A 22,354-nucleotide genomic window follows, 5' to 3' on the forward strand; every position below is an offset into this window, starting at 1 on the left:
ATTTGCAAAAGCAATGCCAGGCTTATTATGTGGGCTCCAGATAATGTGTGGTATTTCTTGTGGTTAGGATTACCTAAGATAAGGGGACCCTTAGAAAGCTAACAATAGCAAGAATGAATAAAGAATGGTATTCACAATTGGAATAGAGTAATGCACACACCAAAAAGGGCTACTTGCACCAGGGTGCTCGGATTTTAAGGGGCAAAACCCCAGGAAAATAAAAGAAATGTCAATATCTGGGCACACATGTTTTTTTTTTTATGAAGGCAGACTTTATTTGAAATGCAGAAGTAGAGACAATGTTTTGGCCCTACAGCAGTTGTAACCTCTTATTTAAACATCAGGTTTCATCAATAATCATATTTCCAAACAAGAAAACATGGCTTAGTGTCATTACACCTAGACTTTATCACACGGCGAGTATGGGTCAAGTGGGTCTTACAGAAAATGAATTAGATCTATAGGTGGTACAAGATGTTGCAACCAAGTTACTCCTTAGACTACGTCCAGTTATGGGACACCTCTCCTCTTCATTTGGTACTGGTTTGTAAAATAGCATATATACTACAATGTTTAATTGCTATGTTTTACTGTTTTACCTGGTTTCTTACATTACCAACACCTCACTTTGACCAGCAACATCATTTCAGTTAAAAATTCTGAAATTCCGTCTAACGCGATTTGGAAATTAAGATCTTCACCATGTTGAATTTACTCTGTGGAGCTCTCTTTCCCCTAGACAGCCAATATGACTCTTTGGTGGAGACAATGAAAAGAAAAAAACTGAAGACTCTCTCTTTTCACTACACTCACCAACGACCAGTGCACTTAGAGCTAAACATTTACTGTAACATGAACTGTGAGGCACTTTGACATCATACCAGGATAAAAGTATTAAAGTATTTAAGAGCTTCATGCATTATTATTTGTATTATTATCACGGGGAATAATTAATTCCCAAGTAATTCCTACATGACCAATGCACATCTTTAATGAATGTATATTTTTATTTATAATCAATATAATAAATCAAAGAGGTGCTTGCCTGGAGTTGATTAACATTTCAGGAAATATTTGGTCCTTGGCCAACTTCATGAATGGCGGTGACATTGTGCCACTCTGAAGAGAGTACTACAAGACACCTGGAGTGAACATATGTCAAGAAAAACAAAGGGATGTTTTCAGAACTCCAACATGACCTTATATTTTCAATAAGAGTTGCTGCAACGTTCCACAGCCAACACTTTCTATGACCCATTGAATGTCCGTGCAAATAACCTTTTTCACAAAACACATCTGTGGAATCTCTTCCCCCAAGAAATGTCTATTTCTTCTCACCAATAAATTATTAGTTGAATGCAGAAGTTCTTCCATTTCAACACTAGTGATCAAAAGAAACACCCCCTGTGTTACACAACATCTACCCCCTTTATGCTCTGCCAGACTTAAGTCTGACAAAGCACCTGTTGAGTTGTGGACACCCCTATAGTAAAACTACCATATACACCTATCTATCATACACCCACCGGTTAATTGACTGATATTCTTCCTGAGCTATAGTCTAATAACTGTTCAAGGTTAGTATTTCTCAAAAAATATTTTGCCTTTATTGCACCATTAATTTTCCATTACTATACTGGCTGCAGTGATACCTGACTCTCAAGAGCTTACAATTAAATTAAAAGCCATCAAGCCATCCAATGTTACTTCTGCAGAGCTTCATTATTTTGCCACCTTAACCCTTTGATTACTAAAAAGGGACTACATTGGAGTGGGTAGAATCTTTTTAAAAGCAATTGTGTGGCATAGTTCTCTAAGTGCAACATTCCATTGCACCACTCTTAGAACTTTGCTCTACCATTTTCCTTTTTACATAGTCAATAAGAGTCATCACAAAAAAAAATCTATAAAAATGACCGAGCTTATTCCATCATATTTCACATTTTGGAGCCGGCATGTTCTTGATACTTTTGGCCCATAATATTATTATTTTATTATTTGTATAGCGCCATCAGATTCCGTAGCGCTGTACAATGGGTGGACTAACAGACATGTAATTGTAACCAGACAACTGGACGTACAGGAACAGAGAGGTGGAGGGCCTTGCTCACTGAGCTTACATTCTTATATGAGCTCTAAAGGAAATAATCACTCATTTATATGTTTTCACATACTAGTTCACTTAATTCACTTTTAAGGTCTTTGCAAACACCATCAAAGGTGAAATGTCTACTACAATGGTGGCATCCGGGGTGAGAAGTTCAAGAGATGTTACATGATGTTTTGTCTCCTCAGCAAAACCATATTCCCCTTTATCTGTCTCTTGAACTGCTGTCAGCTGTATCTGTCAGAAACCACATCACTGGTGTGCTCTTACGAATGCACAAGAGTACAAAATGGGGATCTGCGAAAGATCCTGCAAAGCTCTAGGGTCCGGTTTATGTTTGTGTCATAAGATTCCAAAGGCATAAACTGTGCATCACACAAAAAGATGTATATTCCCATCGGCTGGCACTGTTTAAAAGTGGAGCAGTCAATGTAGAAACCAATGGAATCAGAATAAACTGCATACTACTGTTTGTTTTTACTTTACCCAACGTTTCTTTTGGCAAGACCTTTTATAAATGCCTATCCTTCAATATAGATTCTAAAAAGTAAAAGTGGAGAACTGAAAACTGAATTGCAATTTTAGGCTAAAAATTGCTGATTACAGAACATTATCCAACTCGTTTATACTCACAGCCTGACTTTTTTAGCCTAAACTTTAAACTCAGTTAAACTCAGTTCCAGTTGGACTTGTAAAAAAAAAATTGTAAAGAACTTACAACAGCAAAATTAAGGCCAAAGCATGAGCTGCAAATAAAATTAAGTCATAGAATAGAATGTCCACTGCCAATTCTTTACTATCCTCCATGTGAGATGACTGGGGGACTCTGTGATTCGTCCTTTAAATCTGTCTCCAATCTATGATATCTCCAGTTATTCTAATTGGAATGTGTCATAACACACAGGGACATGTGTATCGGCAATGCTTCAACTATGAGATGAATCTGTTCTAAGCATTTCCTTCCATTTAACACACAGTCCCCAGAACATATGTAAAGCACAATGCATTCCCAGATTATGTTCTGGCTAGAATTATCCATTGTTATTCTGGGAAATTAATGATGCTTCTCCTAGCTCTATTCCTGTTCTATTATAGAAATACAAAAGTGATCCCAGGATAATCCCTGGTGGCCATCTCTGACCATAGCTATGCAAACTGTAAGCCAGCAAGATCATTTCAACAACAACAACAAAAAGTATAAAAACTATCACTAGAAATACAACAGATGTTAAATGTGTCAGTAAACGTATTCCAAATTAATATACTGTATTAACTTATTTTTACATAAATGATAATTTACATTAGTTATAGAGGCAGGTGATATATAATATGTGATACGATATATAGTATAATATGTCATGTATAATTAATATGTTGCAAACATATTAATTTTGCATAAATGAACCATACATTGATTTTTAGTTCTGCATCTCTTATTACAATTTAATCTCAAACAACTATTACCATTTCAGTGTGCAATTATTGCAGAGTTCTTTTTGATGTCGTTTTATTTCAGGATTCATATATTCCTTAATGTAAAATTACTCCTTATTTAAAATTTACGTTACAATTATTTACGCCAAGCCAGATAAATAACCTGAGCCAACACAAGGATCATTCCAGTTATTAACTTCTTAGTTAATAAAAAAACTGCTGACTCCAAATATTATTTAATAAACCTGTTCTAGCAAAGGTTACATCACTCACTGAGTAGATTAGCCAGGTATGTTTGGCGACCTTTCCTCTAAAAAAGCTTCTCTATAAATAGTGGCTCTCTCTGTTATAAGGCATATTATTAATAAACTGGACTTTCTAAGCAGGCATGCAGCCCTGTTACCAAGCACACTTTCTAAAAACAAGCACTAAAAAAGGTACACAGTGGAAATGGGAATTGAAACTTAACACCAGCAGTGTTAACAAACTTCCAACACTTGTCTCATTAAATGCAGCATTATCACCACCCAGCACTTTCACCCAAGTGATACATAGACCCAAACATTCTATTTACTAAATATCCAGGAGATAAGAATGAATAACTCCAAACATAAAACACACTGCAGAGTTCTACAGCAAATCCCTCTCTATTAACCATTTGTGCACCAGGGTTGTTAATTATCTGGCACTTATGATGTTAATGCACATAAACCCTGTCATTGCAGCAACTGCCCCATCAAATGCAACATTGTTGCAACATTTATATATGTATTTATTTATTTATTTTTGGGGCACAATAAATGCAAAAGCACACTTTCCTGAAGAATGTTCAGGATCAAATGTTTAATCAAAATAAAGGCATCCCCCAAACTCGAGCAAAATCCAACAGCATGCATTAACCTTTTAGGTGCTACAGAGGTGACCTACAAAGAGACCTCTCATCCGGCAATCCACAGGTTAAAAAATAAATTAAAGACAATTTCTAATCCTTATGCAGCCAGCTCAGATGGTTCGTTCTTTTAAGCAGGCAGCACTTACTTTTTGCAGCCACTGAGTGTAATTTTCCATGACATGTTCCAGTCGTTGGATTTTCTGGGTAGAGAAATCTTGATCCATTTGTGGCTGGTCAATGTGCAAAGTATTGATGTCCAGCGACTCTGCAGCTGAAGTACCAGAGCTCTCCCTACAATTCCCATCATGCTCGGGCAGGATAAAGGTGTACGTACACTGTCCATGCTGAATCCTGTTAAACCTTCTCCCACTGCTGTCTGATCCTTTCCTCTGCATGCAACATCCCATATTAACCATCAGACCGGTCCAAATGGCAACCAGAAGCAAAGATGTCATGGTTCTCTAACTTTTTCTCCCCTTTTGCTGTTCCTTGCAAAGCACAGCTTGAAGATCCCTCTCCCTTTAAGTGATTCAGGAAAAAAGAAGAAAAGAAAAAAAACCAAACTAAAAATAAAGTTTGAGAAAGAATTCTAGAACTCTATAAAAGGACTTGATCAACTGCAGATTTTTTTTTATTTCACCCCTGTGATATCTTATTCTGTGCTCCAACAGATACATTCAGTGCATGGCAGCTAGGGATCTATTGTTTCCTCTGATTTGCAGTCCAGAGATTAGTCAGTCCACTGCACACACAGCTCAGTCCCTGCTCCACTCTCTAGCTGCTAGAGAAATGGTATTTGCACTCAGACCCCAGTGCCTTTTATTAAGACAGCACATGGAAGCCAAGCAGCAGGCTGACTTGACAGGAATGTGTGTGTGAGTGCGCCCCTATCCAAAGGATGGCTGCTGGTGGCTTACTAGTAAGAGATCAGTTTACAAAGTGGCTGCATGCATGACCTCAATCAAGCATGGCTATTCTGCATAACAAGTAACTGCCTGGGACATTCTTAAAGGCAAACTAGCACAAACAAGGCACACACCAGCGGAGTCCATATACCTTTAAATACACATTATATAGTTTAAAGGAGACGGATACATACATCCAAAAAATACATACATAAATATTTATAGATTTAGAGGTAGATAGATAGGTAGATAGACAGACAGATAGATAGAATTATTTTTCTTTATGTGTGTTTGTGTGTATGTATGTTTGTATTTTATTTTATTTTTTTAAACTTGACTTAGAACATTTGATCCAACGAAGTCATCCAATAGATAAGGTGACACGATAATGACACTAAGGTTCTATGACCCCAGCATCATGTAGGTGCAGTATAAACTACACACACAGGGATATCCATCAAACTCCGTATTCTAACAAATGAAAAGCAAACTGTAAAATTTAGACTAAAATAGCCAGCCGCGACTTGAACTGAGCTTTTAGGCTGAATGTATCAGTTTGGATTAAAATACAATAAAATTCTGAGCTTAGTGAATAACCGGCAGAGTTAAAAAAGTTTAATGAGTTAACAGCAGTAAGCGCCAAGCTGTAGACAGGGGGCTTATAGTAAGGGTTTGTTTTTGTTAAGGGAGGCTTAGGGTTAATGAAGATTAAGGGGTACCTGTCGTCAAGCTGCTGTTGGCTGTAATTTCTATTACTTTAAGTCAGGCAGTGGGCACCAAAATGGCACCATGATTTCTTGCACATGGTAAAATGCCACAATCTGAGCTTTGCAAGCTTGTTCCCAGCTGGAAGCAGTGGGGACTAGACATGTGCACAATGAGAACATTTGGTCTGGCTGAACCATCTTTCCTGAAAATAAAAAAAGTTTTCAACATGCACAAATGTTGGCCTTATGTCTGATTGGCCACAGAATTTCTTACTGAAAACCCAAATTGGAAACAAATCAAACAAACCAAAAGGATGGGAGACTGGGCCAATCAGTGTACTGCAAAACATATATATATATATATATATATATATATCCAATTGGGAGCATCAGGGCAAGAGCGTCTCTTGAAATACTAGAAAAATATCCATATTAAGTACCTGTGTTTTAATGTATTCCTTTCAATTCCAGTCACTGCTGGCAGCAAGGTGAGCACAGACGCAGGCAGCTGCGTGTTTACTCTTAAAAGCATGCCTTCGTCGCAGCTTGCAATGTTATGTGATCATATGTACAGCACTATAGTGCTCTCCGCTCTGAACGTGACCACCTCCTGTCCGTTGTCCGCACCTGTACGACCAACTCACGCTTGCAGGACTTTCCTTGTGCGGCTCCCTTCCAATAACTTTAATAACCTGCCTACCGCCATCAGACTCTCCCCTAGTCTTGCATCTTTTAAGAAGTGCCTTAAAACCCATCTCTTTAGGAAAGCTTATGGCCTCCAAGACTAACCTCTACCTCACATACCTGTCTCTTGCTCTCTCCTAAAGGGCAGCCCACCTTATTTAACTGCAAATTCCTATCCTAATGTGTTTTACACCCACCACCTATAGAATGTAAGCTTGTTTGAGCAGAAACTTATTGTTCCTGTAAGTTTTTTGTATTTGTCCTATTTATAGTTAAATCCCCCTCTCATAATATTGTAAAGCGCTACGTAATCTGTTGGCGCTATATAATTGGCAATAACAATAATAATAATAAAAGCTAAGTGGGAGCTGAGAGTCTAATGGAGCAGAGCAACTAGCGACTATATTCTGTGACGTGATACTGCAGAGATGACGTTTCTCCCGTGGGGTGACCTCGTAAATAGAGAATTGGCTGGGATAGTAAGTGAACTGTAAAAATGGCTGGGTAGATTGACTGGAGTAGAAACAGGAACATTTTTAGGGTCAGAAGTGGCATAAAATGGTGAAAAGGGTAAGGGGAAATTGACTTGGGATGAATGGCACGGTGAGGGTCAGTGACAAGAGGAAGAGGTTAAGGACAATCTAAGCAGCACTGCATATACATGGACATAATACACAATTACACACATACTGACACTCCATATATACATGTCTACAATCCCACCCTCATACACCAATATTCCATGCACACAAATATTTAAATACATTTGTACCTTTATACTCACTCATAATCATACACTCATTAAAAATCCACACCTCAGCATTCACACACAAATTCACATTATGTAAAATGGATATTACATTAGAAAGTCCCGAAGCATTAACACACACTATATTGCTAATCAGTATAGTTTTATATCTGCTGAACAGAGATTAAAAAACAAAAAAAAAAAACATCTTTCACTGCCCCTTTCGAGATGGAATTCTGGATCTACTCTGTATTATGTTGGCATTTTAAGAGACCATGTTCCCAAAACACATCAATAGATTCCTTACAAACATCTATATTTTTAAAACAGGTGTAAATTTAGTTGGTTAATGTGTGATAGTTATTCACACATTACACCAATACCTGAGATATGTGAGCTGGTTCCCTAGACCTCAATGGGAACTCAGATCATATGTACAATTTGAAATAATTTATTGCAAACAGCCAGATTGTGATCGCAATTTGTTACGGATATGGGAAATCAGAAGAAAGTTCATGAATTTGTATAAATTTAGCTCAGGGTTCAGAGTTTCCACTCATTTAATCGCTATGGTAGAATGGAAATTTGAGCCCATGCAACTTGCACCTCCGGCAGCATGGCACATGCACTTTTAGGTGGAAAGAAACCCAGCAGACGCTGAAAGACTAGTGTAGCGGAGCGGCAATATTAAAATCCATGATCTCCGCTGGTACAGAAGGTAATCCACAGTCAAGCGCTGAAAAGTAAGGCCATGTCCCAAATCCCCCGGACGAAACACAGTTCTGGGAGTCAACTGAGGCTTTATTCACATGCTTCCAGTATTTATGCAAGTCCCCATGCAAGGGGTTTCCAGACAGACATAACAGGGGTAATAAAGTGGGGGACTACATGGGGGACTTCACATTCTGGGCATTTCTCCCATCAGGCACTGCTGCACAAGAGGGATACTCCCACTGGGATACACCGTTAAGTGGATTATCCCTCCGTGCAGCAGAACCGGCATCTCACATTTAAATCTGTAACTTCCACATAATTCTCCTGATTTGCACGAATGGACATTCGGTAGATAGCTGGGGTCTGGGGTTACATTTCGTGGGAATACCGCTCAGATCCCAGCTAAAACTACCGAACGCCACATGAAATACACTTTGTTGTCGAGTTCAGTTTAAAACTACCGAACACCGATGGGGAACCTGGATGAGACACGGGCGGAACTCCCGAACGGCCTGGAAGTCCAGCGGTGTTCGTGTCGTCGAGTAGCCATTTTCAGTTCCAGGCACTCGACGACCAAACACCGCTGGTGGGACAAAGGATCCGAGATGGCTGACCGCCGCGTGGTCGGTAGTCGAACGACGGCCACCTAGGAGAGCCCTTAAGTACCGATTGCAACAATGTTGCAATCGGTTAATGAGCGCCACACGTCCCTCTAAGGGTGGTCCACATTCGTTTCACGAACAGCCCGGACAGCCGCTGTTCGTGAAACGAACTACATGAATGCTAGTGGCTTACGGCTGCTAGCATATGAATTCTATGGGCAGCACAATACACATTTCAATTATACATACATCATAGCAGTACATACAGACAACCTTTTGCTACATAATTTCCAGTATCCTAGACGTGGCTAGGTTTGCCACAACTAGAGACTCTGCTTGCTACATTGAGCACAACTTGCTGTACTAGTCAGTGATATATGTAACATAAACACACTCTGTGTGGCTCAAATTTTAATTACAAGCACCATGGATGATACCTCCACATTGGTATTGCTGAAGTAGGCAGACAGGGATAAACTGTGTAATAATTTAAAGGGATAGGACTTGGGAGATAAAGGAGGACAATGGGTTACTAGCTACAGGGACAGCAATTGGCTACTATCTAGAGCGTTTGGGCCCCTAGTTATAGTGGTTGAATGGACCACTCGCTATAAGGAGAAAGTATGGGGCAGGGCTTATGGGAGCAGAGCATACCTAACCTCTGCGCACATATACCCCTGCATACACACACACACTGACTTTTAACACACACATGCACTTACAAAAGTCATGCACACTAACCCCCTGTCACGGTTCTCGCCGCGACATCCAGACTGCAAGTCGAGGTCGCCCCAGAAGTGCCCGATGAGGGATTTGAACCTAGGTACCTTGCTATCCTGAACCTGCTATTTTGCCTCTGAGCCACCATATCAGCTCAAGAGATAGCCAGAAGTATATCTTGCCTTGTATCCAGCACTGGGGGCTGGCCGTTATCTGTGGCTGGTCCAATATTCTCTGCACACCTGAAGCTGATGGCCGTTAGCCAGGTATATAACGCTGCCTCTCCCAGAAGGCAGGGTCAGTTCATTGACTCTGGTTCACTTGTTTTGTTCCTGTCTCTCCGTATCTACGTTCCATTGTTTCCTGTTTGATTCCGGCTTCTGACCTTGGCTTTGTTCCTGTTGATCCTGTATTCTGGCATCCTCTGACCTCCGGCTTACCCACGACGATTCTCCTGCTCTTGTCCTTGTCTGTACTTCGACCTGGTTATCCTGAAACAGCCCCCGTGCACAGACTCACAGGCCAGGTGAGTTCTTCCCTGACCACCTTGGCCTGTGTTTAATTGCAAGGGTAAGCATATCTCTGCACGCTGGACTCCCACCAAGGTAAGCCCTGACACCCCCCAAACACATATATCACTACATTCACTGCACAAGTCATATTACACACGTATGCATTGTCACTGCTTCTCCAACTTTAGTGGAGTTTTAGGACTGGCTGAAAGTGCCAAGCAACTTCCTGATTTGGTTTCATTGATGGTACTTGGCACAGGAAGTGCAGGGAAGCAAAAGGAGAAAGCCAGCATTGGAGTTTCCTTAATGTTATTTTAGAAAGTTCATTTTTATATAAATCATTAAAATGTTTATTGAGTGTAATAGTTAACTTTGGATTATCCCTTTAAGTAACTACTCACAATGAGCTAAAGGGTTAAATGTACGTTTTTGTTCCATAATTTTATTTGGCAGCAAAATCCATTATTTGTATGTGGTGTGCTGGCATAATTTCAGCTTTTGAGGTCTGCTCAGCAGACCTTGGGTGTAAAAATAGGCTTCAGTTTTCTATAAACCAGACTTTTGCAAATCTTGAGTTATGAGGTAAAGTCAGGATTGTATTCTAAACCATAAAACATTAGGTATAGAAAAGGCTTTAGCCAGATCTTCATTTTTCATACCTAATACTTTGTGATCAGAACACTTGATGAAAACCTCTGATAATCATAGGCTGAATTATCCCTGCATTTAGGCAATGAAGAGACATTTCATTTTTGATATGTTGCCCAACTGATCTTTCTTACTTACCCAACTTCCCGTTTCCCACATGTTTTTGATCTGGTAAAATCTCTCAATTCTAATCTTGACAAGTTGGCATAAACAAAATACTTATACAAATGATATCACAACAATATTGCATGGCCGGATATACGCTATCATCCAAACATTTACTATAAATGGGTGCACAACTTGAGAAAGGCATCCAGTTGTGTGCCGAAACGTTGGGCGTATCATGGCCTGTGTCTTACTCTGGTAGGCTAGTAAGAATTTTTGTATAGTTGTGGTATATTTTCCAGCCCATATTAATTTTATTTTGCATGTTTTGTATATGTTTATTCTTGTTTTTGGATAATTACTTTTCCCAGTTTGGTAAATAAAGTATTGATTTATTTTATAACGATTGTGGCGGACAGCTTGATTTTTGTACGTGACAGAATACTGATACCAACTTTATATTTTCCTCACTAAACTAACGGCAGTAAAGTACATGAGGAGACTACGCGAGGATGCATACATTTAGCAGGGGATATCTTACCTAGAGCTTACACAAAATCAACCACAACACAAACTCATTGATCCAAGTGGAATCATGTTAAAATATTATGAGAGCTCCAATGTAATGTTAATTTCAAATATAACCTGTGCCAGTGTGGCCAACCTCGTCTGAGGGAAAAAATGTGCTCATTGTTGATAATTTTCACTGCCTTGCTCACCCGTATTTGATTTACCCAAAGGCACTAGTGATTTTAATTGTACCTCTTGCAGTCCGATATATGCTGGCCTGTCTCCTGCACAGCTTCTACAACTTTATTTTTGCTTCACTTTGTTTCAGGGCCGGACTGGGAAAAAAATTAGGCCCGGTCATTTTTCAATCAGAGCGGCCCCCTAAGGGGGCGGGGCCAGAGAGGGTGTGTTTTGTCATCACTAATTACAAGCACGCCCCCTCTCAAAGTGAGCATGTTGGTTCAATGCGCAGAGCCGCGCTGAAGAGCTCTGGCATTAGAAAAAGGCCCTGAATTTGTTCTGCGCAGCGCAAGCAAATTTAATAACATGCTTGCGCTGTGTTTGCTTTTAAATTGTCTCTGGTGTCTCCACAAGTGGGATACCAGAGGACAAAAGGGCCAGGAAAGTGTATGGTGCATGTGTATGGAGCCTGCTTGTGGGATTGCGTGTGTGTACAGTGTGGTGTGGTATTGTGTAAATAGGTCAATTTAATTTGTGTTTGTGGTGTAATATGTGTGGCTAGGGGCTGTAGAGAGTGTGTGTATAGAGGGCATAGTGTTATAGGTGATGTAGCGAGTGTGTGTATACGGGCTGTAGTGTGTGTGTGTGTATAGGTGACGTAGTGTGTGTAGGGGTTGTAGAGAGGGTGTGTTTAGAGAATGTTGTATGTGTTTGCTGACAAGGAATGCAGTGTGTGTGTGTAGGTGTTCTAGTGTGTAAAGGACCCAGAGTGTGTATAGGAGATTGTGTGTGTGTGTGTGTGTGTGTGTGTGTGTATAGATGATTAAGAGTGCAAATAGGGTAAGGGATCTAGCGTGTATCTGGAGCGTAATGTGTGTAGTGGTGCAGTGTGAGGGTTGCTGTAGTGTATGTGTGTATGTATATATATATATATATATATATATATATATATATATATTTGGACGTATTGTATGTGTGAGGGGTGCAGTGTGTGTGTATGTGAGAGGGGTGCTGTGTGTGAGGGTGTTTTTATCTGCCGTCACATTCTAGGTTTCTAATTTTCTTTGTTAAAGGGACACTCCAGGCACCCAGACCACTTCTGCTCATTGGAGTGGTCTGGGTGCCAACTCCCACTACCCTTAACCCTGCAAGTGTAATTATTGCAGTTTTGTATACTAGACAGCCACTAGAGGTCACTTCCTGCATCATAGCACAGATTGTCTGTGCTAGAGCGTCGCTGGACGTCCTCACGCTGTGTGAGGACCTCCAGCGTCGCTCTATTCCCCATAGGGAAGCATTGAAATTCATTTTCAATGCTTTCCTATGGGGTGCGCCAATGCGCATGCGCGGCATTGCCGTGCATGCGCATTGGGACTCCTCGGCCGGTGGGCGGGATCAGTCTCGCCCACCGGCCGACGGAGGAAGAAGGTGGAGCGGCGGGGGAGGAGCAGGCAGCGACGTGGGACCTCGCGAGAGGACCCGGCGGAGCTGCTGGATAGAGCTCCGCCGGTCCTCTCTCCTGCCTCCCTCCCTTCCCAGCCAGCGGCCGCATGTCAGTGCCTGTGGGCCGGTGAGGGAGATCTTTGATCTCTACACCGGCCCATGGAGGCACAGAGCGGGGCCGGCCCTTGGGTAGCGCGCTGGCCCTGCAAGGGCTGGCAGGGGAGATCCTGTGATCTCCCCTGCCGGCCTCGGCCCCACGGCCATCGCAGCCCACTGGGCATTTGCCCGATGTGCCCGATGGCCAGTCCGGGCCTGCTTTGTTTAATATACACTGATTTCAAACACATACATTTTGGAGGATCTCTCACATTTTGTGCATTTCATCATTGTTGTTATATTTCAAGTGAATTAATTTAAAAGTTAAATTGTATTCAATATAGATTTTAGATTTCTTCTTTGTACTCTGCATTAAGGATAAGGTGAACTTACCGGATGAAAGATTTTAAAGATGAACTTTTTGTCCACAAATACATATTTTTGTAAACGCATATAATGAATTCAAATGTGAACAAAAATTTCTATGCCATAAAAACAACAACATAGCTTCTGTCAACTCCAAAACTGGCCTCTGGAGCGAATGAAGATCCACCTCATTTTGCCAGGCACTTACTTCCATGTCAGTGCTGGGTGTTGTCCTCTCAACTGCATCCTTCTCAAAAAGAAGCATTGAAGACAAATCTCCAAAGCTTCTCGCCAAGATTGGTGATTCTATTGAGATTTAAGAATCATGTATTATTTCAAGTGCCATTTTCAATTTGTATGTGCCCTTAAAATTACTTGCCAGCTAAAGCTGTGTGAACTAAAATTATTTTCAGGTTCTGCCAATCACTTGATAAAGTTGATTTGTGTTATGGTCCAGAGAAAAGCTCCTTTTACTGCCTGACTTTCCCAATAAATCTGAAGTATATTTTAACTCCCACGCACTTAATTATTTATTTTTTTCTTATTTTTTTATATGTCTTCCAGAGCTAGTAAATGTAGAGGTGAACAAACAGAACTCATGTATATTTTTGTTCATCGGGGGCTAAATTGCTAAGTAACAGAAACTTTGATTGTGTCCCAAGTTCACCCAGTCATGAGCAGCCTGTCCAAGGGGTATGAGTGTTAACACGATGTGTTCTGTACATGCTGACATCAGATGCAAAAGTTGCTCAAAACTGATATTGCCAGACAGGAAGTGAGAATTCCAGATGGCTGACAGACAACCCAAGGAGGCGTTCCTGCACACTGAGAAAAAAAAAAGTATTTTGAAGCTGTGCTCTCATCGTGTATTTAAATTAGCTTCTGCTTACGCATGGAATTCAGCCATGCTGCTGCATCTCAGCTAATGTGGAAGTGGACTTCCGCCCTGACCCAACCAAATTTGGACACCGATGACTTATTTCAAAATAATGCTGGATGTGTTAATGTGGAATTTTACATACACTTTTACATAAGCTTTTGCAAAGGGATCAGGTTTTAGATAGTAGTAGTTTTGTCAAACTGCTTATAAAGAGCAAACACAGATTATTTGAAATATATTTATTTATTTATTTTTATTACATTTTTTATTTATTTATTTATTTTATTTCAGATGGTTATGTTTGGAATGTCTAGTTAGGGAATGTATAATTCTTCTGAGATCTGTAGATTTGTTAGAATACTAATTATTCTGAATTTATACCCATACGTGGTTTGAGGTGGCCCTAAATGGCAAAACAGTTAGACTATTTACATGCAGTTGGTGTGAATGTTAAGCATCTTTTCATTATTAAATATATCAAACAGCATTACGTTTCACTATGGTTAAAAAAAAAAAAAAGAAAAACCAGGAAACTCCATTTAAGTTGACACAATTGGTGATCAGGTTTCAAGGGCACTTGACTGTTTGTACAACACTCAGTAAATATTATCTTTATGTCACTTTAGTTTCTGAAAGGTTGGCTCTTAAAGCACCCTGTGAGTAATTGTTTACAAATGGCTGTACATAATATATTGAACAGGAAGTATATTTGGCAATTGATGATATTAAGTACGATAGAAGAATGGCTTGTTCAATTTTCACACCGGCACTTTGACAGTTTGACAAGCCATGCTATATTGATTGCCACCTGCATAGACACATTAGTCAGCTTGTATGCCACACTGAGCACATTGTTAGAGCTACGGAGAACATGCTCGATATTCTACTGAGAAGGAGGAAATGTGTGATTTGTGAGTAGACGTTGTAGTAGTAGTGTAATAAATCTATGATTAAATGCACATTACTTCCATGCACAGAATAAGGGATATATCAGAAAGAGCCAATTTAATCAAACAGGTAGTAATACCGTAGAGACTAGAAACACCATTCTAGGTATAAACATGAATCTAAACCACACGTGTAAGATTCACAGATTATCATCTTTGGCATCTCAAGTTAAAAAAACCTCTTAGAATCTTTGTTCATTAGACCATGTATCAAGTTCTTTTTAGTATGCATTGACGTGTATTACTCAGGAATGAGGGCTCGGTGATGCTACAGGAAACATATGCCTCACAATGCTTTGGTTGGGAGAACCGTGGTGCTTTAATTTAAGTTTCAGCTACTAGGGCCCCCTAGAGGACATCCTGAACTTGAAAAAAAAAAAAAAACTGCTTAAGTTTTATCATGAGTGACACTCCTCAAAGCAACACAGAACTGTTTAAATATTCGTTGATAGTAACAACTTCTTGTTTTAGTTTAGTATTATTTTTATGGAGCCAGAAGTAGGTTTACTGTAATGTTGTTTTATGCTGGATATTTAAAGGGTTATTCATGTGGGATTTGTTGATGTTCACTGTGAATTTGAAGTAAGCTTCAAATTGTAGGCTAAAAGTGATAAACTGGATAAAACAACTTGTTTTTAGAAGAACAAAAACAACCATATTAGACACAACAGGGTAATCCCTAAATCTGTGACTGTGGGCTCGGGGGGGGGGGGGAGGGGGGCTGCTTTGGGAACCACTGATGTAGATGAAGGAATATATTGATGCAAATAGAAAATTTGACAACATTTTGGCATGAAAGCAGCCACACAGCTTTTTATATATGACCTGTAATATTTATCAAAATAAATTATCATTTACTGGGACTGAACTAGGTCTAGAGCTGCAACAGTTGGCTAAAATAACTGAAGTGCAGCCAAATTTGTAATTCTCGTATGTGTTAAACGTGAATATGGATGTCAGTCATTACAACCAAATGTGCACGTCTCATTCAGTTTTATTGTAGCTTGAAAAACGTACAATATATGTAATTAGGAGATCACACAAACATTCACATGTGAATAAGCAGACCAAAGGCATAAACGGGAGTATATCAGGTGAAAACAGCATTCAGGAAGAAACTCCTAGACAATGTTGCCTCATTTTTTAAACAATGTAGAAACAAGCTAAAAGTAGATAGAGAATACGTCAGTAGATTGGAAAGAAGAAGCAAGCTAGTCATAGTATGGTAACTGACAGTGTGATTCATTAGGATCAGGAGTTGTCCCCAATACACATGAGATACACGGCAATGAGCCTCCTGCACAGCCCAGAATCAGCCTATGCTTCGCCTGCCAATGTCCATTAATGCCGGGGACCAGAGCAATGGTCACGAAGGTGAGCGCTGTAATTTCACTCTGTAAGCATCTTGGCTGCATGAAATCTCCATCACTAGGTAGGTACAGGAAAGGTGAGTATATGGCTAATGAATAGAGCGATCATCTACAGTGATCTTCTGCAGAAATGATGGTGCATCATGCTTGTCTTCTGGCTCTTCAACTTTTAGTGAGGAGGGACTCTGCACCCAGTGCATCAGGCATTGATAGTCTTAGTAAGACTGAGCAGGTGAGAGATGTTGAGAGGACTGTGAATATATTGCGAAGTCGCTGGAGGTTAGATTGTGGCTGGGACGCTTCAGGAGGCCTGACGGTGATCGCTGCCGTTGCAGGCGTTGAAAGCCTGTCATGTACACCTCATTATCACATCTAACTGATTGGCTCAAATATGTTGAGTTACAGCTGGGTATATAGCGCTATGTTTACCTGCAGTAACTAGCATCCACTCTGCTCTGCGGTAATGCCCAGTCCCACCCCCCTCCCCAGTGTCTACTTTAAAAACAGTCATTCAGGCAAGTGGATTCTTTATAAAATGTAGAGTTTGCGTGTTTACCAGAATTTTTACCAGAATCACTCTGAACAAATCCAGTACGCCAAAACAACTTTGAAGCAAACAAAGCAGTTTTGCTGTATAGAATCATTTAAAAAGACACTAAGGTCACCAGAACCACTGCAGCCTAAAGTCGTGGTTCTGGTTTCTATTGTCAGTCCCTGCAGGCTTTTCAATGTAAACACACTGCCTTTTCAGAGAGGTGCTTGCTATCTCATTGCTGTACAGTGTGCAGTACTGGCGTTCAGTGTCTCCATGCGCTGCACGGTGACGTTGAGCGTTCCCCATGGAGATGCATTGATTAAATGCATCTCTATGAGGAGATGCTGATTGTCGCAGAGTGGAGTGTTTTTCAGCAGAAATGCCAATATGGTTGAATCTCAGCATTTGGTTGCAAATTTGTATAATTCAGTTCCAGATTTGGTAACATCTACACTACATTCAAACATAGTTTGTTTCATTATAGTAAAATCTAGACTTTGATAAATCTTGAGAACAATGCCTGTTTTATGGTCCAAATACCTGCAGAAGGTATCAGAATGAAGTTAGTAAACCAGACTGGGGACATTTGGACTGAAAGTGTTCCATGCTGTTGACCGAAGCTTTCTTCGATATAACAGGTACATTTTTTTGGCTCTTATATTAGAACTTTCAGCCGTATTAGTCCAGTGATTCAGATAACAAACTAAATTAGTATCTTACAATACCTTTTTGAACTAACAAAATTTTGGAACCACAAGCTTTCAGGAGATCCACCTTTTCTCAAGTCTAAAGCATTTGTAAGTAAAACGACAGACAATACAAAGTTAAGCTGTGATAAAGCAGATAGTAACATGACTGATTATAGACGAGCCTAACATGCTCTGCTTAAGTCTGAAAATAGTGTTCTCCGGTATGATAATAGAGATATAATGTAAACCAGATTTGCGATAGGGTGCGCTGGGCAAATGCTGGTGGGCCTGTAGCCTTTAATTGGGCCTGGATTCATGCAATTACGCCATCCAGCAAAGTGTTTGACTGGGGTTTTTGGCCTCCTTTATAACTGCCACTATGGCAGTCAGACAGCAAAGGTACCACTCTGTATGCTGCTGGACTGGTGGCTCGCTGTCTCCTCTTCGCCTTTGTTTGCTAGGAGAGGCTAGTGGTTGCTGGCTCTTCAGCAGTAATGTGAATGTGGCTGCGCCTGACTGTGAGTGTGTACCAGTGTGTCTACATGTATGCATGTGCATCTGTATGTGAGTGCGTTCCTCTCTGTGTGAATGTGTATTTGTGTGTGTTTGTATGCACACGTTTGCATTTGTGTTTGCATGCACAGTATGTATGTGTGTCTTTTCAAACTGTGCATCAGTGCGTATCTATATGTGTGTATCTGAGAGTATGTATTTATGACTTCACCTGTGTATGTCTGTGTGAATCTGCAAATGAATGCCTCTATTTTACTGCTTGCAGAGTATATGTATCTACTAATGTGTGATAGTAAAGTCATTTTTATTTTTTTCGACTCACAGATACCTCTGTCATGCCCTGTTGTGTCATAAGCGCAGTAGTACTATAGGAAGTTAAGTGAGCACAGTTATTTGCTGGTTTGGTGAAAGATCATTGAACACTTTTCACAATTTTGATTTTCATACCACAACTGTTTAGTGAATAAAGTCCAAGATATCAGATTATTATTAAATCCAAAGCATCATATGTTATATGGCATGCATGTATGACATGAACAAACTGCAAAGAAACTGTCAACTGGAACATCTGGGAATAGACAAAGTCTGCTATATATCCCATGCCTTGAAATTGTTTATCACAAATGATCCAAAATAATTAATTACTTGCAAATTGCATGGGCCAAGTATCACCATATCCCAATTAATGTATGTAAACTAAAAGATCCCACTTGAATTTACATGTATATTTTTGTAAACAGAATCCATTGTTTCTTTAAAAAACAAAAAAATGTTTTGTGCGGCATATAAAACATGTTTCATTTTCAAATTAACCAAGAGATGAAAAGAGCCATGATTTGGAAACAAATGTGAATTCTTCTCCACGGTCTGTTTGTTTTGTGGTAAATATGTGATTCAGATTCTTCAAAGCTTACAATGCTGGTTTTGTTCGTGCCTTAAGAAATCAATTTACCAACAGATGATAAATGATGAGGCTGCAGCATTCTGAGTAATTGCGAGGAAAGACTATTATAGGGGACCCCCTTGTGGTGTATAACAGGAAAACAGTTAAACACTCTTTATTTTTACTCTATTTTAGTTGTGACACAGGACATGCATGTTTGTCTTTTCCAGGAAACGATGGATTGCTTTTGCTGTGGGACTTAAGCTCCCCTGGTCATTCATCACTAGCTGCAAAACCACCAAACACATTACTTAAATAATTAGCCTTCAATTCAAAGGAAGCCATGTCATCGGAGCCAAACTTGTGCTAGCAGCCTGGAACTAAGAACAGTTGACCCCAGTCTAAATAGAAATACCCTGATACATGAGACACCACGGGCAAAAGACTTGACTTAAATATCAGTGGTTGAAATAATGTCATCAAGAAGGAAGAGGAAATTCCAAGCAATTTTCTTATCGATTTCAAAAGAAATCTATCATCGACATTTTGATATAATCAAATGTATGGGTGAGCTAGGCATCATACAGTGTAATGTCTGTAGTGCAATTGTTTGTGTTACATAGTCGTTAGTTTACATTGATAACTCTATAATGATTCTTTAGGTATCAATTTACATGGTATTATTTAGATTACATTTTACCGCATGACAGGAGGCATTATATTTTGCATTGACTTTCTTTCCTTAAAAATCCAGCAGCAACAAGTCAATCAAAAAACTTGAACCAATCAGAAAACACCAGTCATCGTAGATATAAGGTAGGACAGCCCCCAATTCTCCCTCTTGCTTTGCTGCTCCTGCAGGAACAGTCTTCCCTGTCAGCTTATACCTGTTTGCTAATTGGCTTGTAACTATTATTCAATCCTAACCTGACTGTTTTAATTACTGTTACTTCATGCTGTCACTATAGGGTTGCTTAACCTACTCTATTAATATCTAACAGCTTTATATTGAGTTGGTGCCTTCCCTCTCAGCCTATATCTGTTTGTGTGGCTCCCTGGCCTCTTCCTCTTCAATCTGTTTTTCTGCTGCACAATGATGTCTATCTATATATAATTACATTCTGTATGAGCAATTACTATATGCTGGCACAGGATATATTACAAAATGATTAATCTCCACTCTATACAACTAATGCTGGTTTATTGTTGCTTACGAATTCATGCCAGACTATTAACCTTACAGTCAATTTCTGTATATGTGCTAGAAATGCCTGGGGTGCAAACTGCTTGCTACATCTGCACGCAGGGGTGAATCCCCTGTTACTGATAGGTGGTAAACCCACATGCCCTACATATTTGCTCTATGGGCCTGGCCCTACACTAGGGGTAAAACCCTGACTGCAGTACCTACCAAACATCATTCCTGGAACTAAATACGTGAGACATACAAGTATTACAATTACCCACGTATATATGGTACCTTCACACTGGGGACTTAGGGGTTCCCTCCTTTGGCTATTGGAGTCTCTTAACGCCTCCCCATAATTTACAAAGGTATCTTCCCATTTCATAATAAGCTGCTCAATACAACCGGTGAGGTGTCTGAACCCTCACATCACAGCATACCTTGCGGTGTTTGTATACACCCATATACCAAGCAAACCCAAAATTGCAATGAGCAAGGGATCTTCCCACCAGGCCTTTACTAGGCAAGGGGTCTAACTAACACGTATGTCCTCTATCCTACAGGACAACTACATATACAACGTTGGACTCCCCGCAACAAACCCAGGATTTTCAGGGGATGATAAACGCTGTAAGGGCAGCTTCCATGGAGAAGGCGTTTTCCAAAATGCTTTCACAAGTTCTGCCTGACATATCCACTTAAGTTATGGGGCTGACACCGCAAGACACGGATGACACTATGGGCTCTGAGGTTCCCTCTAGGGATCTCCTATCCCTTTCGAAATGTCAACAAGCTGGCCTCACCGTATCACACGCTCGGACGAAAGGGATTGCTAAATGTAGTAAGCATATGGCCAGGCAAGAACTTTCTCTGAGGAGGATAAAGCCTACCCTCAGAATCTTGCATCATTAACGCATGTCAGGCTGATGCCTCTGATTCGGATGATGAAGGTGGTTGGCAAGACGTTCCCTACTCGGAATCAAAATATGTTCAGGAATCTTTCACTGAGGATGCCTTCTCACAAGAATCACAGGGATTGCTCACAATGGAAGGAAAAGGGCTTTTCTTAGATGCTCAAAGTTGCCACTCACTATACATGGTCTTCGGAATGGAACCTGCCGACCCACCTGGCCAAGTTCGTCCACTTCTGGATGTGCAAGATGTTAGACTGGGTGGTACGTGCTCGTCTTAGGGCAGAATGCCCATGACCCATGCTACCAGATAAAATTGCTTTTACCCCGGGTTCGACCAGACGGTGGTTGTTTTCCTATACCAGACGGGACACGACACACGGAAAGGGATCGATAAGGGTCTCAAAGCCTCTTAGGACAAGTTACTGGATCTACTTAGCCCCATCGCCAAGATCCAGTATTTTGTGGACCTGGCACTGTCACAGGGCACACAACTAGACCCCAATGCCATCAGGGAGTGGGCCCAATGATGTATCTGCATGCTGGGGAAAGCCAATGCAACATTATGCACTGAAGGATGCAGGACTGCACTGTTAAGAACTGATTCAAGACTAATGAATATGGCCCATAAAGACCTGGGCTCTTCAGCCAACGACCTGCTCTTCGGCGACTCATTTATAGCAGAGCTCAAGAAACATGTTTCATTGTTTACCACTCTCAGCAAGGCCCAGTCATCTATGAGACAGGCGTTCTGCTCCCCACCAGGATGTTGTGTTTTTGGGAGGGTTGGTCGACTGAGGGGCCGAGCCACCAGACGATTTTTGAATACAGACTCCAAACTAACCCACCATCTTTTGCCTTCTACCCTACATCCCTCATCCCTCTACAGGGGCATGAACAGAACCAGTGGCTACCAAAGCAGAGGTCGAGGATGTCTTAACACACGTGAACATAAAAATGTCTCTACACTAACAGCAGGCCAGTTATCTCTTCATTTACAGAATTGGGAAGAGCTATCATCAGATGCATGGATCCTACAAATCGTTCAAGGGTACTTCATCGAGTTC

General features: G+C 40.5%; 1 protein-coding gene across 1 annotated transcript in view; it reads right to left on the reverse strand.

The window, feature by feature from the left end:
- ANGPT1 (angiopoietin 1) overlaps positions 1-5,210 on the reverse strand; it is a 283,138-nt gene extending 277,928 nt beyond the window's left edge. Inside the window, exon 1 of the mRNA XM_063451178.1 lies at positions 4,580-5,210. Coding sequence (XP_063307248.1) covers positions 4,580-4,888 — 309 coding nt within the window. The 5' untranslated portion in view covers positions 4,889-5,210. The remainder of the gene's footprint in view (positions 1-4,579) is intronic.
- Between the last annotated feature and the right edge of the window lie 17,144 nt (positions 5,211-22,354).

This window comes from Pelobates fuscus, chromosome 4 (assembly GCF_036172605.1).
Source record: "Pelobates fuscus isolate aPelFus1 chromosome 4, aPelFus1.pri, whole genome shotgun sequence".
NCBI classification, from domain to species: Eukaryota; Metazoa; Chordata; class Amphibia; order Anura; family Pelobatidae; genus Pelobates; species Pelobates fuscus.